This window comes from Sciurus vulgaris (assembly GCF_902686455.1).
Source record: "Sciurus vulgaris genome assembly, chromosome: 9".
Taxonomy (NCBI): domain Eukaryota; kingdom Metazoa; phylum Chordata; class Mammalia; order Rodentia; family Sciuridae; genus Sciurus; species Sciurus vulgaris.
The window spans coordinates 101,455,806-101,482,383 of record NC_136469.1 but is presented as its reverse complement, the minus strand read 5'-3'; the positions used below and the strand labels follow the sequence as shown (position 1 = coordinate 101,482,383).

Here is a 26,578-nt window from a genome sequence, read left to right as displayed (position 1 = left end):
ATATCTTTCTTTTGTTCCTCTCCAGCGACAATTGGGCAAGAATATCAAGTTTGGGCAGCGGCCACCCAATGCCATTCCCATGAAGAAGGCAGGCAGTGGAGAGGCCAGCTCAGAAGAGGACCTGTTCCCAGCCAGTCCCATGGAAATTGTGGCTCAGCAGGACATCATCCTCTCAGACGCTGAGAACAAAGTGAGTCTCTACCAGGGAATGACCTGATTGCTCATAAGCCATTCACAGGAATTTAGGCAGTGGACACAGGCTTCTCATGACCCTGCAGTCTGCAGTGGGGAGAATAAGATGGGAGGAGCTTTTCTGAAGAGTAGCCCAGGAGTGGAGGGTACTTCCTGGGACCAGCAAAGAGGAGGGGAAGAAGGAGGGGGCAGACGCTTTTCACATACCCTTCAAGGCTCAGGTTGTGCCCAACTCTTCTGGGAACTCTTGCCCAGCCTCACCTCTGAGTATATTTTCTCTTTACCTTTGCTCTGTACCTCCCGTCCCTGTCTCTGTCCATGGGGCTGTTCTCTCTCCATCTCAAAACTTCGGCTTCCTTGAGGATAAAGTGGGTCTTACCCATCTGGGTCTCCCCAAGATCTTTTTTTTTTTTTAGAGAATTAAATTTTTTTTTAATTTTTTTATTAAAAATCATAAATTTACATAGGGCGATGTTGTTTGATTCATTGTTATTTTTTTCCCTTTCCCCCCCACCCCTCCCACCCCCCAAGATCTTGACTAGTGCCTGTTTAGTTGTACTGTGTAATTACTTGTCAGATTGGACTAATTTAAAGGGAAATGAAAAAGAGAAAGCAGTAGGGGCTCAGTGAGCTAGAATACATCAACAGGCCAGCTCGAAGTCACCCTAGTGTAGAAAGTCACATTCTAGCACTGTTTCATCTAAATGTTGTCCGTTGACACTTTAAGGTAATACGTTGAGCATATCCTGAATTGAGACTTTTTCCAGCAGCAGAAAGGATGTCCTTAGAGCATTTATGGAAAAGGAAACATAAGTCCTACAAACTAGAATTGGGAATTTATAAATGAGGGATGGGGCTTCAGTTTTGCTTTTTTAAAGGAAAAAGCATTCTTTTAAAGGAAAAAGCTTAATAAGCTTTAGTTGTAGTAAATTGTAGTAGATGTTATTCAAATGGGCATCTCAGAAGAAATCATGCCTTTTATCAGCTAATATGTGACGAGAGTAGTAAGAAAGGTGCAAGTGACTTGCAGAGGGAAGCAAGGAAGGGAAGTAAAGCGTGGTCCACCCCATTGTCCATCTCTGCCTGACCCTGATGACCCCTGGCACCCACACATTGACACCTTTGGGTGGTGGGCGAAGCAGGATAGGGCCCTCCCTCATGGTAGGTCTAAGATTGCTCTCCCCAGCCTCCCCAATGCTAGGTGGCAGCATTACAAAATCTCTTGAGGCAGAGATTTTGTGAGGACTCAAACAGCCTCTGGGCCATTACCAGTGACCTCATAAGTGCAAGGCACAGTGGCCTAGGAGAAGAAAGGATCTTTGTTCAACAGACCTTGTCTTAGATGTGGGTGTTACTGAGATGAGCAAGATTTGCCTAGGGGCTGCCTCCGAGTAAGTTTACACCCTATTGAGAAGGGACTCACACAATACCCAAGTTAGCAAATAGATAAATAAAATCATTTCATATCAAGAAAAGTATTGGCCTCACAAAAAATAAACAGGGTAATACAAAGGTGAATAACTTAGGAGGGGAGAGGATACATCTCTGCATGTGGAGTTGAGAGCAGGGGGTGTCGAGATGGAAGGATATCCCAAAACAGAGGCCCAAGAAGTCATCCCCAAAAGAGGACCAGGAAGCAGGCCAGTGTGGCCCTTCTGGGGTGGAGGGGAGTAGGTGGTGATGCCAGGTGGTGTAGACAATGGGGAAATGGTGAATTCTGTTTTGAAGACAATAGAAAACCTGTGAGTAATTTTAAGCAGGGTAATGTTTTAATCTGGTTTGTGTTTTCTGAAAGTTTTTCCTAAGTGTGATGTGAGGAATGGACTGAGGTAGGGCAAGCTGACGTGGTCACCCTGGAAGGGAAGAGAAAATCCTTGTGTATAAAATGGCGCTACAAGAGATAGAGCAGTCCACCAGTCTGAAACACGCGGACAGCCTGCAGGGGTGCTCTTGGAGCGTGCCTAGGACACTGGGGCGTGAATCTTCAGCCTTTCCCTTCTGTGTTTTTTGTCCTCCTCCCTGGGCTTTCGCCTTCTCAGCCCTGCCCTTTGCATCCTTGCTTAGAGGGGAGAGGTCTGACAGGTGAAGGGGCAAGACAGCCAGCAAAGGCGAGAACTCCGAGGTCAGAGGCCTCGTTTCCCAGGCCAGGTGGCTGTTGAGCCGCCCGCAGCTCCTCTCAGCCAGAGCACAGAAACGCAGGGCTGAGGTGGGGACCACCCAGGTGGGAGTGCATTGAACTCGGGAAGAGGATGGTGGCCCTTCTGCACCTCAGGTAGTCCCTGTCAGCAAAGTCCCCACTGTGACTCCTGCTGGTTCTTTGAGGCCAGCTGACCCCTGTGTGGGAGGAGGCAGTCCTGCCCAGGCCCAGCCAGTGTCTAGTTATTTAGTTATTTGCCCAGAACTTCCTGTTCCTGTGTTTGACTCGAGCACTCTCTCTACTGTTCCAGTCCAGTGATACGCCAAGTTCTCCAAGTCCTCTGAATCTCCCTGGAGCTGGAAGTGAGATGGAAGAGAAGGTAATAGGATTTGAACTTATTTGTTGAGCTTCCTTACTTTAACTTCCCATTTTTCCTTTTTTTCCCCAATCTACTGCTTTATTTTCCATTTCTAAATGTTGCCTTCATATGTTACTTTAAATTTCTTCAACATGCAACTAGTGGTATAGGTTGGTGCATCTGTTTCCACAGCATTGCAACTGCTGGAACTAAACCCTGCTCTGAAAAATAGCCACACTCCCAGCATGCCCTGGGGTCTTAACAAGTTGATCGTCTTTCTAAATGTATCACATCCTTGAAGACACTGTTAATCCATTGAAAAAGTGTAAGGAAGGATCCTCTTAGAGATGCAAGAAACAAAAGACCTGACCTTATCCTTTCTCTGCTTGTACATAGTATGTTTTAATGTTTTTGTGTCCCTTTTAAACCTAGGGCTTTACCTACAGGAGTCTAGGGAGTCTAGATCCTTTTCCCTGAGCTCACTTCTGTAGGAGCTGGTCTGCTCTGATGGGGACTTTTCACCTGCACAGGGAAACAAGCCGCTTCCCAAGATCTGGCAAGTGGAACCCTGAGCAGGTCTGCTACTACAAAAGGAATGGCTCAAGATGGTGCCACCAGCAAGACAATGACAAGGCCAGCTGGGATAACTAGAAACAGCATGGCACTTCAATCTCAACTTCAAGTGCTTATCTCTGTCTTCAATCTGTCACTTTGGCTCTGACACCTTTTCCTCATGCATCTCATAGGGGATGGAAATAAATGTTTAATTTGTCTCTTCTCAACAACAGCTCAGAATTTGATACCTATTATAAAAAGATAGCCATAAATAAATGAAAACTAAAAGGCTAAAGGCTGGAATTATTTTTCAGTGCTTTTCCTCATAAATTAATAATGCACTGGGCTTCCATTTTGCTCTTGGTGCTAGCGTGGTCTTTTATCTTTTGTACATAAATATAGAGGGTAATTGCAAAAAGCAGGCCCTTCACCTAAATCTCATCCACTCTGCACTTCCAGCACAAACACAAACCCATGAACCCTGTCCCTTCCAATCCAGGGCTGCCCTTGTGTGTGCAGAGCTGGGGATTCTGGCAGATGGGGCTGTGAGCGCCCCCTGCTGCAAGTTGGCGTTGTGTAACCTGGAGCCCCTTTCTCCCTAACTAAACTCTCTGCAGTTACAGGCATGGCTTCCTACCTTCTCATTTAGTGTGGCTTCTGGTTCAGGTGCCATGGCGGCTTTGACCTTTCTAAATGTGTAGTCTGAGGCTGTGGCTTTTTAGTGATTGCATATGTATTCCAGAACTGCAGGCTGTTCTGCAGTGCATCCTTTGAGGAATTGCACCTGCCCAAGAGGCACATTTTCGACACTTTTTTTTTTTCTTTTCACCAGAAACCGTTTTCTTTCTTTTTTTTTTTTTTTTTTTGGAGGGGGGGCAGTGTTGAGGATTGAGCCCAGGGGCACTTTACCACCGAGTCACATCCCCAGTCCTTTTTATTTTTTATTTTGAGACAAGGTCTTGCTAAGTTGCTTAGGGCCTCACTAAATTGCTGAGGCCGGCCATGAACAATCTTCCTACAATCCTCCTGCCTCAGCCTCCCGAGTCACTGGGTGTTATGGGCATGTGTCACCATGCCCTAAAAAAGGCCCTTTTTCCTTTAGCTTTTTGTACACTCAGTACCCTGTCTGTGACTTTGGAGTAATTATGTCAAAACATTTTTGCTGATTACAAGTTCCGTATCCTAGATGTGGATGTTATACTTTATTTTTCCTTCATTCCTTCAACAAGTATGTACTGATCACTTACCAAATGAGATTTGCTACTTGAGCAAAAAAGAGACTGATGCAGAGATGAAAAAGACTCCTTCCTGCCTTGAAGGGACTAAAGTCCTGCATAGGAGCTGAGTATGTACACAGTCTGAGAGTACACGATTTCTTAGCATAGAGATGATCTAGTCCAGGAGCCAGCAAACCATTAGTTATTTTAGGCTTGTGACTTTAGGCCACAACTGCATGACTCTCCTTTGTGCTGTTCTTCTTTGTAGCACAAAAGCAGCCAAAGACAGTGCGCAAAGCGTAGGCCAGTAAAATTCCATTTATCAAAAACAGGCTGCAGGTGCTTTGGTTCTCCATTGACTCTAACCCATATCAATCAGAGTAGGAAAATTAGCCATGCAAAGACTAAATAACCTTCACCAGTGAATATAATCACCATTGGCAGAACAAATAGCATCCTGTCCTTTGATTCCAAAATCAGGGCTCATTTCACTGAATTCCAGCCCCCTTGCTTACCAGCGTTCCCTGGGCCAGACTGGGCAGACACAGGCTGAGCTCAGTTACTGTTGCTGGATTCCCCGCAAGGCATTCTGATCCAGACTGACCTTATCTTAATCTGCACTGTAGGTTGCTCCAGTTAAACCGTCTCGGCCAAAAAGACATTTCTCTTCTGCTGGCACCATTGAAAGTGTCAACCTCGATGCCATCCCCCTGGCCATCGCTCGCCTGGACAACAGTGCTGCCAAGCACAAACTATCTGTTAAGCCAAAAAACCAGAGGGTGTCAAAGAAGCACAGGCGACTTGCCCGGGTGCGTAGATCATGTTCTGGCTGCCCAGACAGGTGCCCTTGCTTGCTGGGCACTAATTCTACCAAGTGTGTTGGTGTGGGGGTAGAACCCTAGGAGGATCTAGGTCTCTACCCATTGGGAACTCGTATGTACCTGCATGCGGGTATCTGTAGGTCTATTTCCCCTGTCCTTTCTGAGATGAGGCTGGTGGAACTCAGAGGGGGAGGTCTCAGGTGGAGGGACTTCAGATGATTTGTGCTTGCTGTATATCAGAAAGGTGGACCAGCTCAGCCCAGCTGGCTTAGCCAAAAGGCCTTTAGTCTGACTAGAGTAGACTTCTAAGTGATGGGCTTCAGGGGACATTAATGAATTCCAATTCTCTCTCTGTCTTTGTGCATATATGTTGGGGGAGGGGATACAGAGGATTGAATTCAGGGGTGCTCTACCACTGCACTACATCCCCAACCCTTTTTTGAAAATTTTTTTTATTTTTTAAAATGTTGACAGACCTTTATTTTATTTATTTATTTATATGTGGTGCTAAGAATCAAACCCAGTGCCTCACACATGCTAAGCAAGTGATCTACCACTGAGCCACAACCACAGCCCCCCACTTTTTTTAAATTATGAAACAAATCAAATGAAATTTCCCAGACTGAATCTCAAACTTGCCATCCCCCATGTTTCAAACCCACAAGTAGCTGGGGTTATAAGCATGCACCACCATGTCTGATCCAAATCTCTTTCTTTGCTCATCTTCCTACTTTTGGGCTATTTATTTTCCTATTGTTCATTTATATTAAGAAAAAGGAATTTGGGAATGACAAAAGGGCTAGAAGGTAAATCTCCCACAGTTTACTCTTGCTTGGTGTGACCTTTGTCTGACTTTACCTTCACACTATTCCTCTTATCCATCAAGAAAATTTTCAAGATTCCTGGTGGAGGCCCGAAACCTCAAATAGTTCTGGATACTACTACACAAACCATGTTTTTTCTTATACATACCTATTTTAAAGTTTAATTTATAACTTAGGCAAGAGATTAATTTATAAACTAGGTAAGAGATTAACAACAATGATAACAATATACTGTTATCAAAGTTAATGTTGGGCATAGTGGCATACATCTGTAATCCCTGCTACTGGGGAGGCTAAGGCTGGAGGATTTGCAAATTGAAGTCCAGCCTAGGCAACAATGGCAGTAAGTCCTCTCTCCAAGGTGGGGAAAAAGCTATTTAAAATGTATGAATTATTCTAGGAACTTTTATTTAACATTTGATTAAGGACAGGTAACTGAAATCATGGGAAGCAAAACCTTAGATAAGGGGAGACTAATGTATCTGTACCTAGGAACGCCTATCCCTTTTGAGACTGCCAGGCCACCTGCATTGTAATTGGAAGAGTAAGGGTTTTCTATGAGAAAAGTAAAAGACTAAATATTTCTCTTCTTCTTGTTAGGATCGACAAAATGAGCAAGGTGGCCTTGATAGGCAGCCTTCCCTGGACCAAAATGGCCACCCAGGAGAAGACAAGCCCATGTGGCTTGAAGAGGAACCAGAGCTGCTGGATTCTGAGGAAGAGAAAAGACGCCAAGAAGACTATTGGCGAGAACTTGAGGCCAAGTGCAAAAGGCAAAAGGCAGAAGCAGCAGAGAAGAGACGCCTGGAAGAGCAGAGGCTGCAGGCCCTGGAGAAGAGGCTGTGGGAAGAGAACAGAAGGCAGGAGCTCTTGGAAGAGGAGGGCGATGAAGAAGAGGGTGAAGAGGAGGAACTGCAGCTAGAAACCGAGAAGGAAAAGGGGCCAGGGGAAAGGCTGCAGCGGGGCTTGGAAGAGCAAAGTTGCCCAGAGCAAGAGTGGAAGGAGCAGGAGAACAGAGAGCGCCTGGAGGCCGAGGAACGGAGTCGCCTGCAGGAAGAGGCCCAGCGCCCGGAAGAGCTGAGGCAGCGTGAGGCCGAGAGACAGCGGCAGGAAGAAGAAAAGGAGTTGAAGGAACTCCGAAGGCTGGAGGCACAACGGCAGGAGGAGGAGGCCAGGAGGCTGGAGGAGCAGAGGCAACGGGAGGAGCTGGAAGAGGAAGGGAAACGACTAGAGGGGCTCAGACAGCAGCAAGAGGAAGCGAAGCGAAGGCCAGAGCTGGTGCAGCAACAGGAAACGGAGGCTCCGGAACCGCAGAAGGAGCTTGGGGATACGCCACAGAGTCCGGACGAAGAGAGGCAGCCGCACCTGGAGGGCCGCAGAGGCCCGCGGACCGCCCTGCAGAGTGACTTTGAGAAGCCAGAAGATCGAGGACACCTGGAAATCAAGAGGCAAAGAGAAAGCTCCCGGGAGGAGCAGAAGCAAGAGGCGGAGCCAGCAAGAGAGCAGCCGGGGAAGAGGGGCGATTTTCACGAAGATGATCATCGTGTCGTGGAGGAAAGAAGAGAAACAGACAAAATGGACCCTCCCCAGCAGCAAGAGGGGCAGAAGGAAGAAACCCTGCCTCCGGCGCAGAAGAACGAAGTTTCCACTCCAGAAAAAGACAGAAAGGTGGAGGAACTCAGGTGGCAGGAAGTGGATGAGCGGCAGACCATGCCAAGGCCCTACACGTTCCAGGTGTCCTCAGGAGGGAGGCAGATTCTCTTCCCCAAAGTCAATCTGACCCCCGTGACGCCCGCCAAAGACACGGGACCCAGCCCTGCTGCGCAGGAACCCCAGGCGCCGAGGGCCAGCGTGGCCTCGCACGCCCTGCCCTCCGCCCTGAGCATCCCCCATACAGCCATTCTGGTCACCGGAGCTCAGCTCTGCGGCCCGGCGGTCAACCTGAACCAGATCAAGGACACGGCCTGCAAGTCCCTTCTGGGCCTGTCGGAAGAAAAGAGACACGTGGACGTCCCCACTGCGGAGCACCCAGTCCGCGCCCCCGGCGAGCCCCGGGGAGGCGGCGGCAAAGCCCGGCCTCCCCAGGAGTCGCCAAGCAGCGTGGCCGCGCTGGCAGAGTGGGCCTCCATTCGGTCCAGAATCCTGAAGAACGCAGAGAGCGAGCCGCGCGGCGACAGAGAGCAGTCGCGGCCAGGGGACGAGCCCGCTCCCAGGGCCCGATCTGATTCCCGCGGGAACCTCCGCAAGACCCCGCCCGTTAACGCTAAGTTCTCTATTATGCCGGCCTGGCAGAAATTCGCAGATGGTGGCACCGAGACCTCCAAACAGAACACGGAGGCAGAGGGCATTAGGAAAAGACCCGGGCCGGGGCAGGGCGAAGAGACGGCGCCCCCGCCCGCTGGTACTCCGGAGCCCCGGAAGGGCCCAGAGAAGCCGGAGGTGCACCACGAGCCAGCAGACACCACCGAGGGGTGCAAATTTGCCAAAGACCTTCCATCTTTCCTTGTTCCGAGCCCGCCTTCGCCTCCGCAGAAAGCGGTCCACACAGAATCCGCAAGCACAGCGCACAGTGAGACCGCAAGTGGTGTAGCCAAGCCAGACCCTGTGATGCCAGGTGCAGAAGAAAAAGCCTCACCTTTTGGAATAAAACTGAGAAGGACCAACTACTCCTTGCGCTTCCACTGCGACCAACAAGCTGAACAAAAGAAGAAGAAGAGGCACAGCAGCACTAGTGACAGTGGCGATGGGGGGCCGCCAGCAGGGGCAAGCGCCAGTGCAGACAAAGAGACAGAGGGCGTGGCCCCCAAGCATGGCCCATCCTTCCCCCAGGAGAGGAAGCAAGTCCCAGCCCCTCGGAGGGACTCTGCTGAAATCCCTTCCACCCATTCTCCTCCTGCCGCCCAGCCGGCACCCCCACCGTCCAGCAGCCAGACCCCAGCTCTAGAGCACGACAAGGGAACAAACAAAATGCCGTTAATGCAGAAACCAGCCCTGGCTCCCAAGCCCACCAGCCAGACCCCGCCGCCATCCCCACTCTCCAAACTGAGCAGACCCTACCTGGTAGAGTTGCTGGCCCGCAGAGCTGGGAAGCCAGACTCTGAGCCCAGCGAGAGGCCCAAGGAGGGACAGGAGATCCAGGAGAGCAGTGGTACCCAGCCACCCTCACCACCACCCCCAGAGGAAAGGAAGGGACAGAAGAGGGAGGAGGATGAGGAAGAGGTGCCAGAGAAGAAACCTGCTTCACCACCTCTTTCTGCCACTCAGCAAGAGAGACTTTCCCAAATGCCTGAGGTGGGGAGGAAAGGTAGGTGGCTGTTGGATGGAGCCTTGGCCTCTGTCCAGCTTATATGCAGGAGCCTCAAGTGCTGGGGTAGCCAGTGACTGATAGAGGCCAGCTTGCCATTCTCAAAGGACACTCACTCAGTCATAGTGATGCCCTTATTATTTGATATGAAGTATAGTCCTAATTAATAAATATGTCATTAACCATTCTAAGGGGGAAGTGCAGTGACCAAAAAAAACTAGTTTCCACGTTCTGGTTTCTCTTCAGATCGCATAAATCTTTTGCCTTTACTAGTTTTATGGACCAGTGTCTGTGCTCTGCCTCTGGGCAGTAACTGCACTGAGATGGGAAGCTAGGGGCTTCAGACATCCCCATCCTATCTGTGGGTCCCCTCTCCAAATGTTTGACTTTCACTTAATTTTATGTGAAATGCTCTGCAAATGCAACCTCACATCCTCCCCGCAGGCTTGCCACTGTGAAGTCCTCCTGTACAGAAATGTAAGAGCATCCCTCACTTCTGGACAAACCTGGTGATTCTTTTTATTTTGAAACAGGGTCTTTCTAAGTTGCCAAGGTTGACCTTGAACTTGCAAACTTCCCGTCTTGGCCCCCCAAATAGCTGGAATTACAGGCATGCTCCTAGACACTCAACTCCTAACAGTCTTTTTAAATTGTCCACTTACCTAGCTTGTTTTCCTAAATGCACATGTTGATCAGCAGCTTCTAGACTTCTTCTTTCTAATGATTTCTGTTTGTCCTGCTGAATGATGGGTCCATTTTTAGTTCTGACATGAGCTTTTGTGTTGTTACTTTTCTGGTATCTGCAAATTCCCTCTCAAGACCTATCCTGTTCTATTGCTCACTTTATCTCTCCTCAAAGAAATAAAACTCATGCTTGCTTCTTTCTTTTAGACATGACCCTTCAATTATTATAATTTTCTTCCCCAACTATTACCACCCTTGTTTTCTTACCCAGCATTCAGATTTTGGGCTGTCGGTGTCTGCTAATTTAATTTTTCTTGATACAGAAAAAACAAAAAAACAAAAAACACATAGAAGCAAGACCAGGGCCCTGCCTTGTGGGACTTGCTGCCTCCTCTATTCATGGGGGTTTTGCTGTTCAACTTGCTACCAGAGCTGACCAAATCTGTTTAACTGAATATCCCGTCAGGATAAAAATGTTAAGCACAGACTTCCAATGTACTTGTTGGTTGTATACATGTGGTACCATCATTAACTCGAGCCCTGGGACATCATCTGTACTTGGAGTGAAGTTCATTGTAACAACGGTGGATGTTTTGCAAGTCATGGTGCCATGTTTTATCTTCTTTGGCCAACTTCTTGGCAAATCTGATTTCTTCTTAAAGTGGCAGGCAAAGAGCTCTGCTATTTTCTGATGCTTGCATTATGTAGTAAAATGAATCTAAGCTGTTTCTTTAAGCCATTTGTCTGTCTTGTAAGGGCTCATTTAATTAAAATGAGATAGGGTATTCCATGCACTCATCCAACTACAAAACCTTCCAATATGCAAAAAGCAAAAATTAAGGAGAACAATGATGCTGGTCTTCCCAACCTCCCCTCCCCCACCCCCCACAGTGTAGCCCTCCCAACTTCCCTCATGATTCTTTAAACATACTATTTGTTATACATAGTCTTTGGCTATGTGGGCTGAGTGAGGATGTCAGTACCAGTCTTTCATTTTTATATTTAGATTTTAAAATAGATAAGTAGAAATTCTCACCATTTCTTTCTTCACCCCAGTGAATTGTCTGACACATTCCCTAGGGCGTAGATCCCCTTTTCTTGGAGACCACTAAGATGTCTGCATTCTGGAGGCTGAACAGGCCAATATATAGGCCATGCCTTCTGCCAAGCCACTGCCTTCTGCCAAGCCACTGTATTGATTTGAACCCACCTGGTGGGAATTAACAGCAGTGACAATCCCTGTTTGTACTATATACAGACTTTGATTACTGGTATCATCTCATTCTAGAATTTCTACCTACATGTTGTATGCAGAACAGATAAATAATAAAGAACCCCTTTCTCTAAGAAATAACCTTGGGGAGTAATGACTTGAACCCAATGACCTCAGGTGTCACCTGCTTGTCCTCTAGAATTGGAAGAAGGGAACTTGAATGGACTATTCCGTTCACTGAGTTTAGAATGAGAGACAGTAGGTGTAAATTGCAATGAAATCAATTTTTAATTAGGAATTCTAACTTCTTGCCTAAAAAAGTTACGTGATTGACACAGAGCATCCCTGTCTGATAAAATCTTGATGAAATGAGGGATTTCCCTGTGTTTAGATGATTTCAACAGCAATCTTTCTTTGGACTGTATCCAAGTGCATTTATTTACACTGCTTCTGGATCTCACCAGCACATGTGTTAGATAGTCTTGGCTCTGTTTTACAGATGTGGACAGCAGTATCTGTAAAGTTGGGTGTTTTGCTGACTCCCACAATGGTAATAGCAACATGAGTTCTTTCCTAGGATAAATGATCTCCTCATCACTCCACAGCTGCCCCTGATAATTCTCACCTGGTATTTGTAAAATGCTGAAAGTCTTTGAACATTTTTACAGCCAGGGAAGATAGCATATAACTATAATTCCAGTGACTTGAGAGGTTGAGGCAGGAGGATCGAAAGTTCAAGGCCAGCCTGGGCAACTTACTGACACACTGTCTCAAAATAAAATTTTTTAAAAAGGCCTGGAGATGTGGCTCAGTAATAGAGTCCTTGCCTAACTGGGCTCAGTTTCAAACACTTGGAAAAAAGAAAAAAAAAAGTTGTTGATTTGTAGGAGTTGTTTTTTTGTTTTTTTGTAGTTCAGTCCCTTTTCTATATAAAAAGTCCCTCCCTTTCAATAACAGTAACCTCATGTTAGTAATTAATAAGTTTCCTCCAGGGCAATGTTTTTTCAATTAAAATGTCTCCCTTCCTGCCCTTTGGCCTGCTTAGGTCTGAAATTCCTATCATGGGGATATGGGCATGGACAATGCTCCCCATCCTTCCATCCCAGAAACTGGCTCTAGAGCTGGAGGAAAGGAAGGGAAAGAAGTGAAACATTTTGAGGCTCTCTCTTCTTGGGTGCTCAGCGCTGGTTCTTCTGTAGGTTCCTTAGACCCCTCGCCTGCATCCTTCCGTGTTTTTTCCTTCCCTGTCAGTAGATCTCCAATTCCCGATCCAGGCTGCCCATCTCTGTCATATAGTCCACCTCTGGACCCCGGACACCACTCACACCTCCTTTGCCCCAGCAAACCAGGAGGCCAGTGTCTTCCTAGCATACGCTCTTCTCCTCCATCTTCCAGGAGGAAGATAATTCTATTTTTCTCCCACTTTTGACAAATGAAAAGCACTTTTGTGGATATGTGATTGGAGAGAAACACTATGAGAAAAAAGAAGCCCCAAGGCCAGCTTCCCCCACATCCCAGATTCTGAATCGTATAACACACCCAACCAACTGTCACGGAGCTGCAGCCGCCATCTTTCCTCCTCCCCCACCCAGAAGGTTTTTTTCAATTTTATTCAGTTACAAATTTAGTTGATTATATTTTAAAGGCATTTTTGACCCTTATGATAAATACCAGTCAAGGTTTTTGACAGGTTGCTTTTATGATCCTCCCAGGCCAGGTCAGACTGAAAGTTTAGTTCAAATTCTCTTTTGCAGAATAACTTTATATGGAAATCATTTAGGTCTTGGCAGTTTGATTTTTAGAAGTTTTACAAACAAGTGCTCTACAGTCCTTGGGTAGAAAACAGGAACTCATCAAGTTAGTTCCCGTGTATGTAAACAACTCAGTACCAAAGAAGCTTGAGGGGCAAGTAGTTCTTTCAAATTTTCTGGTTAACTGAACCAGAAATAATCAAAACTCATTTCAGTTTCACTTGTTTTATTTTGTTTTTAAACCTTATGATTTAAATGTTTTGTTTTTCTTTCTTGTGTCAGATCATACTTGAATCTCTATTTGATTAGGGACATTGCAATGTGCAGGATTCATTATGAAGACAAATGCTCTATGTACAGCCTTATCTAAAGGAGATAGAAAGTTAAGTAGGGGGCCTGAGGTTGTAACTTGGTGGTAGAGTGCTCTGGGTTCTATCCCCAGTCCCAAAAAGAAAATTTAGTAGAATATCTTATTATTATTACTATTGTTTAAATTCCTCATTCAAGCTTTCTAATTTGTTTTCTTATCATTTGGACTTCGCCCTCATCCTGGAGCACAGTATTAAAAAGTCCAGCTGATTGAGAGCCCTGGTGGCAGATTCTGCAATATCAAAGAATAAATTTCTGTTGGATTGCAAAAGAACAAGACTAGAGTGAACCCCTTTCCTTTGAATTAGTAAAGAAACCCATCCTAGAATAAGTATCTCTTTACTTTTTACTTGAGAGTAAAGAAGGGAGACCTCTGTCTCACAGACATAAGTAATAATTACAGCTCACTTTGTGGAGTGATGACTAAGTGCCAAGCATTGTTCTAAATATTCTGATCAGATAAGGCATGTGCCATTATTTTCATTTTATTTATTACAGAACTAAAGGTTAAGTAGCTCTCCTAAGGTCACATGAGATCAAAGCCAGACCTGTTCAGTGTCAGAGCGCCATGCTTACTCTGACACCAACCACCTGCCAGGTGTTTACCCGGTTGCAGAGACCGGAAGTCAGAAGAAGCTGGTTTGCTGTGGATGCCAGTGCTCCCAGCCATCAGACGGGAGGGTGTTGGACCAAAAGCATGGGTTTCTCACTGTGTTCCTCAGAGCCTTGCTGCCCTCAGCAGCTCCTAAGTCAGAGCAGTACCTGTTTGTTTTTCAAACATTGGGGTTCCACATAGGATGTTGTTTACAAGGGTGGGGTTCAGGGACACTTCTGTTGCTGAAGCTTTAAATCTCATTAAAGCAATGAATTAAAAGAAAAACAACCAACCTTGAACCATATAACTGTCTTGGTCTCCTGTAGATGTGAGATTTGATGACACTGAAAATTTAATTTTCTTGCAAAGTAGCTTCTTCCATATCTAGGGAAGAGAAATGCCCCATTTTCAGTTGATCGAAGATGTTACTTTCCCACCCAGTGGAGTCCCTCAGGCATTGGCACAGATTTGTGTGAGGAAGGAATATTTCCTAGGTGTATTAATATGCCACAAGATTTAGGGGGTAGGGAACTGAGACAAGTTAGCAGTGAATTTCACAGCAAACCTCTTCTTTTTCCCTACAGAGAAGCCAATGCTTCAGAGCAGGCACTCTTTAGATGGCTCCAAAATTACAGAGAAAGTTGAAACTGCCCAGCCACTATGGATAACGTTAGCACTACAAAAGCAAAAGGGGTTTCGTGAGCAGCAAGCAACTCGAGAGGAGAGAAAGCAAGCCCGAGAAGCCAAACAGGCAGAGAAGCTCTCCAAAGAAAACGTGAGTAGCCTGCTCCACTGCTTTAGTTTTGCTAGTCTAAGTTTGGCTCTCTTTTAAGTCACAAGGATTAGAGAGAGAAAGAAAGAGAAGGAGATGATAGCTGGGGGTGGTAGAGTTTACAGAGAGCAGAGTGGTAAATATATTGACCACCTTTAAAGCAGGGAACCAGCCAGTCGTGGTGGCATATACCTGTAATCCCTGCCACTTGGGGAGGCTGAGGCAGGATGATCCCAAGTTTAAACCCAGCCTGGGTAACTCAATGAGACCCTGGCTCAAAATTAAAAAATGAAAAGGTCTGGGGATACACTTAGTGGTAGAGTGTCTCTGAGTTCAATCCCCAGCACCACAAGAAAAGAAGAGAGGAGAGAGAGGCGGGAAGGGCGGGGAGGGTCGGGAGGGGATGGGGAGAGACAGGAGGAAGAAAGGAAGGAAGAAAGGAATGGAGGGAGGGAGGGAGGAAGGGAGGGAGGATGAATCCATCTGGGATATATACGTTGCAGTGATCCACACACAACACAGGTACAGTAGATCCCCCTTATCTGAGGTTTCGTTTTTCTTGGCTTACCTGAGGTCAGCAGTGGTTCAAAAATATTAAATGGGAAATTCCAGCAATAACAATTTATGAGTTTTAAATTGCTGTTATGAATAATGTGATAAAATCTCATGCCGTCCCACTCCATCCTCTGGGACATGAATCAGCCCTTGGTCCAGTGTATCTGCACTGTATGTACTGCCCCCGTTAGCCTCTTGGTAGCCATCTTGGTTATCAGATCAGCAGTCACAGTATCACAATGCTTGTGTTCAGGTAACTCTCATTTTACTTAAGAATGGCTGTGAAGCACAAGAGAAGTGATATTGGCAATTTGAATATGCCAAAGTGAAAATGTGAAGTATTTTTTTGATGTGTAAAGGTGAAAGTTCTTGATAATATGAAAAAAATATATACACTGATGTTGCTAACATCTAAAATAAGAACAAAACATAATATATGCAGGGTTCAGTACCTTCCATGATTTTGGGAATCTACAGGGGTCTTAGAATAGATCCCTCTTGGCTAAGGGGAGACTACTGTATATGAGAAATATGAAAATGACTTATTTTTAGCAGTAGTCGAAGAGGAAATCAGGAGCCTCTTCTGTGACCTGATTTTACAGTCAGCTTGATGGCGTGTTTTTGGAAGAATAACTTTCCTTCCTTGGCACAAGGGCACTGAGCTGCTTCCTTCCTTTAGGAGCAGAGGTCAGGGCTGGCAGGTGGAGGTCTTGAGGCTCTCAAGTTCAGGCTTCTCCACATCACAGGTTAAAAACATGCTTTCTCTGTCTCTGCCCTCCCAGGTCAGTGTGAGCCCACAGCCTGGAAGTGGCAGTATCAGCAGAGCGGGTTCCCTGCACAAGTCCACTGCTCAACCAGAAGAGAAGAAGCCTGAGACCGCAGTGTCGAGGCTCGAGCGCAGAGAACAACTGAAAAAGGCCAACACTCTCCCTACGTCTGTGACAGGTAGAGAGCAGGTCCATTTCTGTTTGACCCTGGTTACAGGTTTCTCTTAGAACATGCTTTATTTCCTACAGTGTCGCAACTAGCACAGCACCTTGGGCATCAGAGAGCACAGGCTGTCTCAGAACCCCATTCATAAACTTTCACATTGATAAAGCTCATCCAGTGAAGACCACCAGGAACTTGCCTGCTGTCCATGGTGTGATGGTGAATGTTTAGCTATCAGCTCTTCAGGGAGTGGAGAAACCTCTCATGTGTAGCATTTGCCATTTTCCATCATGGTGTAAGTACTTCCCCATGGTGTAAATACTTCCACCATGGCCAATTTGAAGCTACCAATATGACATCAACTGGCTTGCTATTTTTTTTTTTTTTTTTTTGGACTGGGGATTGAACCCAGAGGCACTTAACCACTGAGTCACATTCCCAGCCCTTTTTATTTTTTTTATTTTGAGACAGGGTCTCACTAAATTGCTTAGGGCCTTGTGAAATTGCTGAGATTGGCTTTGAACTTGCGATCCTCTTGCCTCAGTCTCCAAAGCTGCTGGGATTAGAAGTGTGTGCTACTATGCCTGGTGATTGGCCTGCTAAATTCTTGAACATTCAACAAGACAGTGTGACAACACCTATCTTGCTTACTGTCTGACAAAGTTGAGTTGTTAACTTTCTGCAACATGGAAGAGCAATACCAGAAAAAACCTCAGTGAAGGGAGAGACAAGAGTATATTAGGATTTGGGGGATAGGGTTAATTGAAGTAAAATTTAAATGGAGCGGCGGGGGGAGGGGGACAAGAATGGAGGAAGGAGGGACTGTATAGAAGGATAAGAGGGGTGAGAGGGGTTGGGGGGAAGAAAAAAAATAACAGAATGAATCAAAAACTATTACCCTAGTGTTATGGGGCGCAACTTAAGAACAGACCGATCACCACTGAGAAGTCCAAATTTGAGAGTCTTTATTAAGCCGGCCGGCTGACTGTTTCACACAATGCCCCAAAAAATGGCTATTGGGAGAACAGCCCCGAACACAGGGTTGTAGGGGTTCTTATACCAAAAATCACATCAATCATAAGTGTCTGTTGCTATGATTCAAAATTACAAACTAACATCATGAGATCATCGACAGAGGGGGAAGTGGGTCAAACTGACCCTTACCTAGGTACAAACTAAAGAATGGTTACTAACATCCACACAATCACTGTTCACATGGTACATTGCTTAGGAGCAATAGGAATCAAAAGAGAGCAATTTTTTACTACATAGGAGTTGCCATTGTATATTATTAAACATGTCACACCAAGTAACTGATGATGGATACAGAGGCGGGGTGTTCCCATGGGAGAAGCTTATTTCCTGCATAACATGGAATCTCAGAGCAAAATGGAGTCTGTTTAGTCATTTCCCTTAGAGTCTGGCCTATAACATTCTCATGGAGCCAGATCTGTCAGCCCATCACATTCCCCACTGGTTTTATGTACCTAATCAAATCATTGATTTATTAGTAGTGCATAGGTGATTGTAGTGAGTGTGCAACCCCATTAGCTTAACAGACTGGATTCTGTCTCTAATATATTTAAGTTCTGGTATCCGGTAATCAGGGCAGTGGTTCCTACAGTTTGGAGTCCATTATACCTATTTCCACTAGGAGGGGAACTAAGACAGGGGCTGCTTGTTTAGATATTAGCCCCATATGTTCCTTTTATTCCTCTCCATCATAATAGTATACAGAATTTAGCCTATTTGGCAATCTCAAAAAGTTGAACAGTTAAGCTCAGAGTTATTCCTGATGTAGTCCAAGCAAGAAAAAAAACACGATTAACATTTTTTTCAGTCTTATCTTTAGATGGTGGTTGGGGTCTCTGAGGGCTGTCCATTTTTCTGTTGTCTTGACTCACATGTGATGAGCCCATGTTGTGAGTAAGGTCCCTTCCATTTCAGCCAGATGTTAGTCCTTTCTGGAACAATTTGATGTAGACATAGTTTTCTGACTGAAATGGGTGTTGGAAATCAGTGGTCTCTTGGGACTGGTTCTTTCATAAGTTGAACCTGTTGGAGAGACTTAACAACAGGTTAGAACAGGAGTAGGTTCTTGGTAAGGTTGGAGGAAGGGCTCTGAAAATATTAATCTTTTAATCTCTCAGAGGTCATTTGCCTCCAACTTTCTGGACCCAAACTGGCTCTTATTTTTGTGATTTAACCCAACTTACCTATCTATATTGACTGTCTTTTTAAAATTTTTATTATTACCCCTGTAATTTTAGGGACTTTTTACTGCTGTAAGGAAAAAAGGTGATGACTGCTCTTGCTGCTTCAAGCTGAGAGGGGGCGATGTGGGGTGGGGCAAGCAGTAAAAAGTTCCCTTGTAGGGGTAAAAGTCTTGTTTATGAAAGAAACAAAAAAAACATGAGTACAAAATAAATAGCATCTGGAACATGTATATCATGTTCTGAATGAATATCATGAAGCTGATAGAAATGAATAATCTCTTACCAGGAGGTAGAAGAGCTGAGAGGTTGTTCCCATAAAAAGGCCTAACAAAACCTAACAAGTCTGGAGAGGATAATTGTAAATCTTTAACACTGTTGGAGTGATCAGGAATGTAAGCACAACATTTAGTTAAGTTACTTAATATCACCTGATTTTTGTAAAATATCTTTTTACTGGCATGATCTTTTTGTTTAGTAGAGATTCCTTTACTTTTATTACTTAGGGTTAGAGAATCATACTAGCAAACATTGATTAAGTCTACCTATATCAGAGGTTAAGATGATCTGCAGGTCTTAAACTGACTAAAAACTTATAACTCTGGTGGTTTCTCTTAATAGTTATCAGGCATTTTTGTCTAAGAATCTTTTTTGTTACCTCTAGTTTTATTTATTTGAGGGGCTAACACAAGTGTACATCTTAAGTTACATGAAAATAACTCTTGTTTAGTTTTTAAAATGTCCAGGAATGACTGTGTTTTGGTTTTAACTGTTTTGCTAGGTGTTTAAGACCAAGCTGGTCAAATTGACCTTGTTCCTATCTGCTGTTAAGAGTCAGCTGAGTTCCCACAGGGGTCACTCTTGGGGAACTTGAGAGCAACTTCTTAGCTCCTTTAGTGCCATTCACCTGGTAGGGTCTCCTTGAGGAGGTGGCTTCCTTTGGAAGCATTAGGATGTCTCCCTTTCCCAAGGACCCTCCTCTGCAGCAGGTGCACTGATTGGCTTATCATCCTTTAGTGGTCTTATTAGTCTCCCTGATCAGAAGGTTGTGTGGCCCAGAGTTGCAAAGCTCCTTAGAGAAGTTCTCTTGTTCCCTGGGTTTAGGCTGACTCCAAGGGCAAGAGCCAAATATGATCTCTTGACCCCTTTATTTTAATCTAAATCTTTAAGTTTTGATCTTTAACATCCAGCAAGTCAGTTTCACCAGTCATACAGTAAGAGTACTGGGTTTTAACTTTAATGTCTATGACTTTATAGTTATTTACCAACTTTTATTAAACTGGGGTCTATATTATCTGTCCTATAGGTGATGGCTTATTATCTCAAATTAATTTAGATTGTTCTTGAAGCAGTACCTCTGTAAAACATTAATCAGTCAACAGTTACAGAGTTTACAAGGAAAATACAAAATGGAATTAACAACAGTAAAAACATATTTAGTTGTGTAATAGCTGTCTTGAATTTTGGCTGAGCTATATATTAGGTCCCCTGTTTGAGATCACGGTAATTTAATAACAAAAAAATCAATCTTTTGAATATAGCTTTAAATGAGCTGAAGTCTGACTTATTTTGGAGCCATTGTAACAAGTAGTAAGGTAGGAAGCAGAGCCTTATCTCAGGTAAGGCGGGGCTCTTCATAAATCTTAGTTAAAGCAGTCCTAGTTCTGAAGCTGACATTTGTCTTTTTAAATATCACTTTATAAAGTTTACATATATTTTTTCCAAGTCTATTTGAATGTTAGTTAACACAATATGATATTACATCTAAAACATGAATCAAAGAAAACTGAGAGCTTTTAGCTTTCCTTTTGTATAGTAAAGTGGCAAAATGTTTTTCCTGTTTTATGATATTTACTTTTAAACAGATCAGGCTCTCATTATCTTTTAGAAATACATTTACATTTTTATTCCAGTGCAGAAGGTAACAGAAGGTTCAGGTTCAGTTACAGAACACTAAATGATATAAATAAATCCCCAGGGGTTGGGGAGATAGCTCAGTCGGTAGAGTGCTTGCCTTGTAAGCACAAGGCCCTGTGTTCGATCCCCAGCACCCAAAAAATAAAAAATAAAAATTAAAAAAAAAATCCCCAATAAAATTTCTTATTCTGATAAGTTTAAATTTATCATTACAACTTTAGGTTGGAGAACACCAGCTTGACAAAATGTTCTTTTAAGCCTTTTAAAGACTTGGAAGACATGAAAACATTTAATATATGAATAAGAATAATAAAATCATAATTACATTGATGTTTTTATATTAACCATGTTTAACTTTTAAAGAAAATTTAGACTTTGTAATGTAGTACAATACTCTAAAATAACAGTTGCTGTTTAACCAGAATTGTACAAACCCTTAATTTTTAAGACTAATTGCTCTACAGAATAAAACTTAACAGATACAATGTTAAGAGTAAATTAATGTTTTTAGAATTATTGGCCATTTTAGCATCTAGACTGAAATTTGGTTTATATCAGTACATTAATATTTGCCCTTAGGAAAAACCTTGAATAGTTTTAACTGTTGTGTTACTTACATTTACACGTAAACCTTTTAAAATTTACTCTTAATTAATAATTTTTAATCACTTAGAGACTCTTGTTGTTTACTTAGATGTATTACAGCCTTATTTTATCACATAGACTTTTTTATCTAAACATTTTTATTAAATATATTTTTATATCTAAAACCTTATGTTTTAATCTGTTGATCCCCTTTTTAAAATTTATATTCTGAAACAACCCTTATAAATCTCTGAATTCAGATAAATTACTCCATTTTAATCCAATGAAATACTTTGTTATTTATAGAACTCTATTTAAATACACTTGAAACTTTTGGACCCTTTATACAGAATAATACCTGTTAAGACTTTTAGTAATCATGTTTTTAGTGATAACATAAAGTAAATTTAAACCCTTGTTTTATTTACCAATTTATGAAAACACTAAAAATGTTTTAAGTATGTTACCCTGTGGAATTTAAGGAGTTAAGAGTACTTGATGTTATATTTAACAGTTAGCATTTTAACTCTCTGAACCAATCAGATGTCTCTAACAAACATATCCATGATCAATCCTATATGTGTTAAATCTAATTTAGTTATTTTTTAAAAGCCAAGATATCAGAGAATTGTATTAAGCCATATCAGTCATTTCTTTCCTGTTGAAGAAAAACCTGGAAACAATGGTTATTAGACATTTTATAAAAATAACAATTTATTTATTTTTTGACCACCTGGAAACAAAACTGTTAATAACTTGAAAGCCATATTTTTGTTTACCCAATTTAAAAACATTTTAAATCACAAATCAAAAGCATTTGGATCTATTTTTTTAAATTTTAATTTATGAGCTCACATGTTAATTTTGGTACCAAATATATGTAGACATGACAATACACCGGTGTACATATACATAAAATAAACAGAAGGACAAAGACCTTATAGCTTATTTTTTAAAACCCATTAGATTGAGAGTTAACCCTTGTAAACTAGCCTCTGAATGAAACAGAGCATTAAGAAAACTTTGTAATTGGATAAAATAGGTCTGATCAAAAATTAACCTAGGCACACCAGATCAAAATTATGAAGTCAAAAAGATAGAATTTTAAAGTCTTTTTGGCTTCCATCCTGATGTGGTCCCTCTCATCAGAGATGAAAAGGAATTAAGAGAATATAGACAAAAGTTATGCCCTATCTCTCCCTGAAGGAGTTTCCCAAAGAGACAGCAAAGGAGCTGCTTCCATTGGTCTCCTTGAGAGAGCCCCCTCAGGTTGGGGTCTTGTTCTAAACCGGTTTTCCTGGTCTCTTGGAAAGCAGCCATCAAAATTTTAGCCTGGCATTTTGGTGGACCAACTCCAGTAGTTGGAAGTTCCAATTGGCAGCAGTTTACATTTTAATGTAAGCTTCAGTGAACATGGCTAAAAACATTTTTAACCATTTTTTTTTTTACCCAAATTTGACTATAAAACATTTGATCAGGATGTTCAGGTTGCCCAAAGACAATTTGGTGGACCCCTGAGGGGGCCATCTGACCTCGAAAGTTGGTCATTCTCTCTTACAGAATTTAGAGAGAGAAAAGACATCATGGCAGGTTCCGTAGTCACTGGCTCTCTTCTGGAATTCCTGGAAATTAGTTAACATGCACTGGAGGGGAGCACATGACTGACGTGAGGGAGACTGACCCATACTTACACTTAAAGGCAACAAAAAACAGAAAAGGACAAACAAACAGAGAACAGATAAAACAACAAAGACACAGATAAGTGGCCACTTCAGATTCCTGACCAGAGGGACTGAGCAACGCCTTGCTAGCCCCGGACTCAGGAAGTAATGCTGCGTCCAGCCTTCCTCAGAGTCCCCAGTTGCGGATCCACCAGAAACAGACTTACCGGTCCCCCAGCGGGGCAGAAACAGGTGACTCTCTTAGAGAATTTAGTTCAGTCCTGAGGCGGGGCTCCACAGACCGTGCAGCCTGGGGCTGAGGAACCTCTCTCAGAGGCCTTCCCCTAGGAGCAACGCTGTGGCCTCTCCCCTCCGCAGGAGTTTCCAGGTCAGCAGTGAGCAGTGGTTACCCACCAGGCAGCGAGGATCTCGCTGGGGCCTCCAAATGTCATGGGGCACAACTTAAGAACAGACCGATCACCACTGAGAAGTCCAAATTTGAGAGTCTTTATTAAGCCGGCCGGCTGACTGTTTCACACAATGCCCCAAAAAATGGCTATTGGGAGAACAGCCCCGAACACAGGGTTGTAGGGGTTCTAATACCAAAAATCACGTCAATCATAAGTGTCTGTTGCTATGATTCAAAATTACAAACTAACATCATGAGATCATCTACACAGGGGAAAGTGGGTCAAAGTGACCCTTACCTAGGTACAAACTAAAGAATGGTTACTAACATCCACACAATCATTGTTCACATGGTACATTGTTTAGGAGCAATAGGAATCAAAAGAGAGCAATTTTTTACTACATAGGAGTTGCCATTGTATATTATTAAACATGTCACACCAAGTAACTGATGATGGATACAGAGGCGGGGTGTTCCCATGGGAGAAGCTTATTTCCTACATAACATGGAGTCTCAGAGCAAAATGGAGTCTGTTTAGTCATTTCCCTTAGAGTCTGGCCTAGAACATTCTCATGGAGTCAGATCTGTCAGCCCATCACACTAGGTAAATGTATGATTACACAAATGGTATGCCTCTACTTCATGTAGAAACAGAGAAACAAGATGTATCCCATTTGTTTACAATAAAAATGAATTTAAAAAAAAATTAAATGGAGCAACATTTTGATAGGCTCCAAGCAAAGCAAGGGTGGACATCAAGCTGAGCTGCGAAGTAGATTCAAGGTCCTTTTTCCTTTGAAAAACTGCATAGTTAAATGTGTGACCGGCAGCAGTGGCACATGCCTATAATCCCAGTGACTCAGGAGGCTGAGGGCCTGAGCATTTTAGTTGAGACCCTGTCTCAAATTTAAAAAAAATACAAAGAGCTGGGGATGTGACTTCAGTGGTAAAGTGGCCCTGGGGCTCAATCCTTAGTACCCACAAAAAGGAAAAAAAAAAAAAAAGATAAATGTGTGAAATCTCGTATTTAAAATCTCCTACCTGGGAGTCTACATCTAAGTTGGAAGTGGAAACTGCTTCTCTGTGTCATAGTGACCCATGTGGCTCAGATGATCCTGGCAATACTGTGAAGATCCGTTCTTACTGCTGTGATTTCAAACAGCATTTCTGATAGTCTAAGATTTTGCAGAGTTAGGTTTCTCAGCACTGTCCTTGATGTCAATTAACAACAGGAGTGTTGGGGTTTGTTTTCAGCATATATGCTGCCAAAGCAACATCAATTTTTATATGTTCATAACACATAAAAACACACACGCTTTTTAAAAAAAAATCTTTTACTGCATTGAAAGATAAAATGATCCAACAGTTTCTGTTTCCTTATAATAAACTGTGTGGAAGATAGAGAAATTTGAACATGCTTCCTCCCAGGAATTAACATAGCATCTATTTTCCTCATTTGGCAGTACTATTCTCCAGAGGGCATCTGTCTTAGTCTGTTTTCTGCTGCTATAACAAAATTCCTGAGACCTGGTAGTTAATAAAAACAAGAGGAATTTTTTTTTAGCTCACAGATCAGGAAGTCCAAGATTAGGCAGCTGCATCTGGTGAGGGCCTTGTGCTATTAAGGTAGAAAGAGGATGAGCAAGCGGGGCATGGTGGCACACACCTGTAATTCCACTGGCTCAGGAGGCTAAGGCAGAGGATTGCCAGTTAAAAGCCAACATCAGCAACTTAGCAGGGCCCTAAGTAACTTGGTGAGACCCTCTGTCTAAATAAAATTGTTAAAAGGACTGGGGATGTGGCTCAGTTGTTGAGTGCCCCTGGGTTAAATCCCCGGTACCAAAAAGAAAGAAAGAAAATGGATGGGCAAGTGGGTGGAAGAAAGAAAAGGGAGGTGAACTTATGTAATAGCTAACATATTCATGTGATTAAAACATTCATCATCTATTCAGAAGGCTTGCCCCTGTGACCCAAGCACCTCCCAGTTGACCCCACTTCCCAACACTGTCACACTGAGGAATTAAGTTTCCAAAATATGAACTCTGGATGGGTGGACACTCAAACTGTAGCAGTATCCTAACCACCAAGCCAGGCTTTCCTCTCCACTGGTTACCTGGTACCTGAGGTCTGGAAATGTAAAGAGGTCTCAATACTAAAGATGTATGTACTCCTTGGTGAGATGGTGAGCATGCTTTATATCTGAAAAACATTTTAGAACACTAATTTCTCTAGAACCTCCATAGGCATTATCATTTGATCTTACATATAGGAATTAAAGATTCTAAATGGTAGGATTGGAGTGAGGAGAGGGAGGGAGAGGGAGAACAAAGGAGAGAGGGGAAGAGGGGGAATTTCTTTCAAAATAAAGTAAAAGCTCTGAAAAGTTGAAGAGGTCATACCTTTCCCTGCCCAACTGGAAGTATGAAAGGGATATCACAACTCAACCGTGGCTCCAGTTTAATGAAGGAGACATTTGTTCTGAAGTATCTGTCTTTTCAATCACTATTGCCCGAGTTCTAGAAGCATACATGTAGGCAATGGGAGCGGGGGTGCGAGGGGCGGGGGACAGGCATTAAATGTGACCCAAAGAAAAGATGTGAACCCTCTCACACTCTCACGAAGCCTGTAAGCTCTACTAAAGAAAGTGAGAGGATGCAAAGGAATTCCTGCAGGACTGCAAGTCACAAGAGCTGGCAGGATTCACGAGGTTCAGGTGGAGGGACCCAGGGTATGCTTTGTGGAGGAGGTAGCTATTAACCCTGCCAGGTTGATTGATGCAAACTGCTTTGATCTTTTTATTTATATTACCTGGTTGTGCAACTGGAATTACAAAATATGCCTTTAATTCTTGTATTCATACAGGCATACCTATTGTATACAGAAAACTAGGCTTCTAGAAATTCCCCAAAATTTGAACTTACTGCACTGTGATCATTGCAATTCTCTAACCACATAGCTTGCTTTCCCCAGATCTTCTCACTGAAGCCCACCTAGGAACTTGCCTCTCTTGTGTTTTATGGTTTTCCTCATCATACTGATAAATCAAAATGTGCTTCTGGAGTAAGGGGTGGGGAGATACGGGCTACAAAAATTTCAATTAGATAAGATGAATATTTGTGCAACATGGTGCCTATGGTTAATAGCACTCTATCCTTGAAAAATGCTGGAAGTATATTTTAAATGTTCTCGGCACAAAAAGGTAACTTTGTGAAGTAATACATGTTAATCAGCTAGATTTTTTCATTCCACAATGTGTGTGTGTGTGTGTGTGTGTGTAAAACATTATTGTAGAGATTATCATGCTAAGTGAAATAAGCCAATCCCAAAAAAATCAAAGGCTGAATGTTTTCTCTGATGAGTGGATGCTGATCCATAGTGGGGGGTGGGAGGTGGGAATGAAGGAACTTTGGATTGTGCAGAGGGGAGTGAGGGGAGGGATGGAGCAGTAGGGATAGGAAGGATGGGAGAATGAGACAGACATTATTACCCTATATACATGTATAGATACACTCCTGG

At 43.3% G+C, this 26,578-nt stretch overlaps 1 protein-coding gene across 3 annotated transcripts in view; it reads left to right on the top strand.

Annotated features, from left to right (window-relative positions):
- Positions 1 to 26,578, top strand: part of CRACD (capping protein inhibiting regulator of actin dynamics) — a 133,058-nt gene that overhangs the window by 100,902 nt on the left and 5,578 nt on the right. For all 3 annotated transcript variants that reach the window (XM_079153737.1, XM_079153736.1, XM_079153735.1), the window contains 6 exons: positions 26 to 190; positions 2,640 to 2,708; positions 5,086 to 5,268; positions 6,705 to 9,408; positions 14,605 to 14,795; positions 16,130 to 16,292. In XM_079153737.1, the coding sequence (XP_079009863.1) occupies positions 26 to 190; positions 2,640 to 2,708; positions 5,086 to 5,268; positions 6,705 to 9,408; positions 14,605 to 14,795; positions 16,130 to 16,292 (3,475 nt within the window). The remainder of the gene's footprint in view (positions 1 to 25; positions 191 to 2,639; positions 2,709 to 5,085; positions 5,269 to 6,704; positions 9,409 to 14,604; positions 14,796 to 16,129; positions 16,293 to 26,578) is intronic.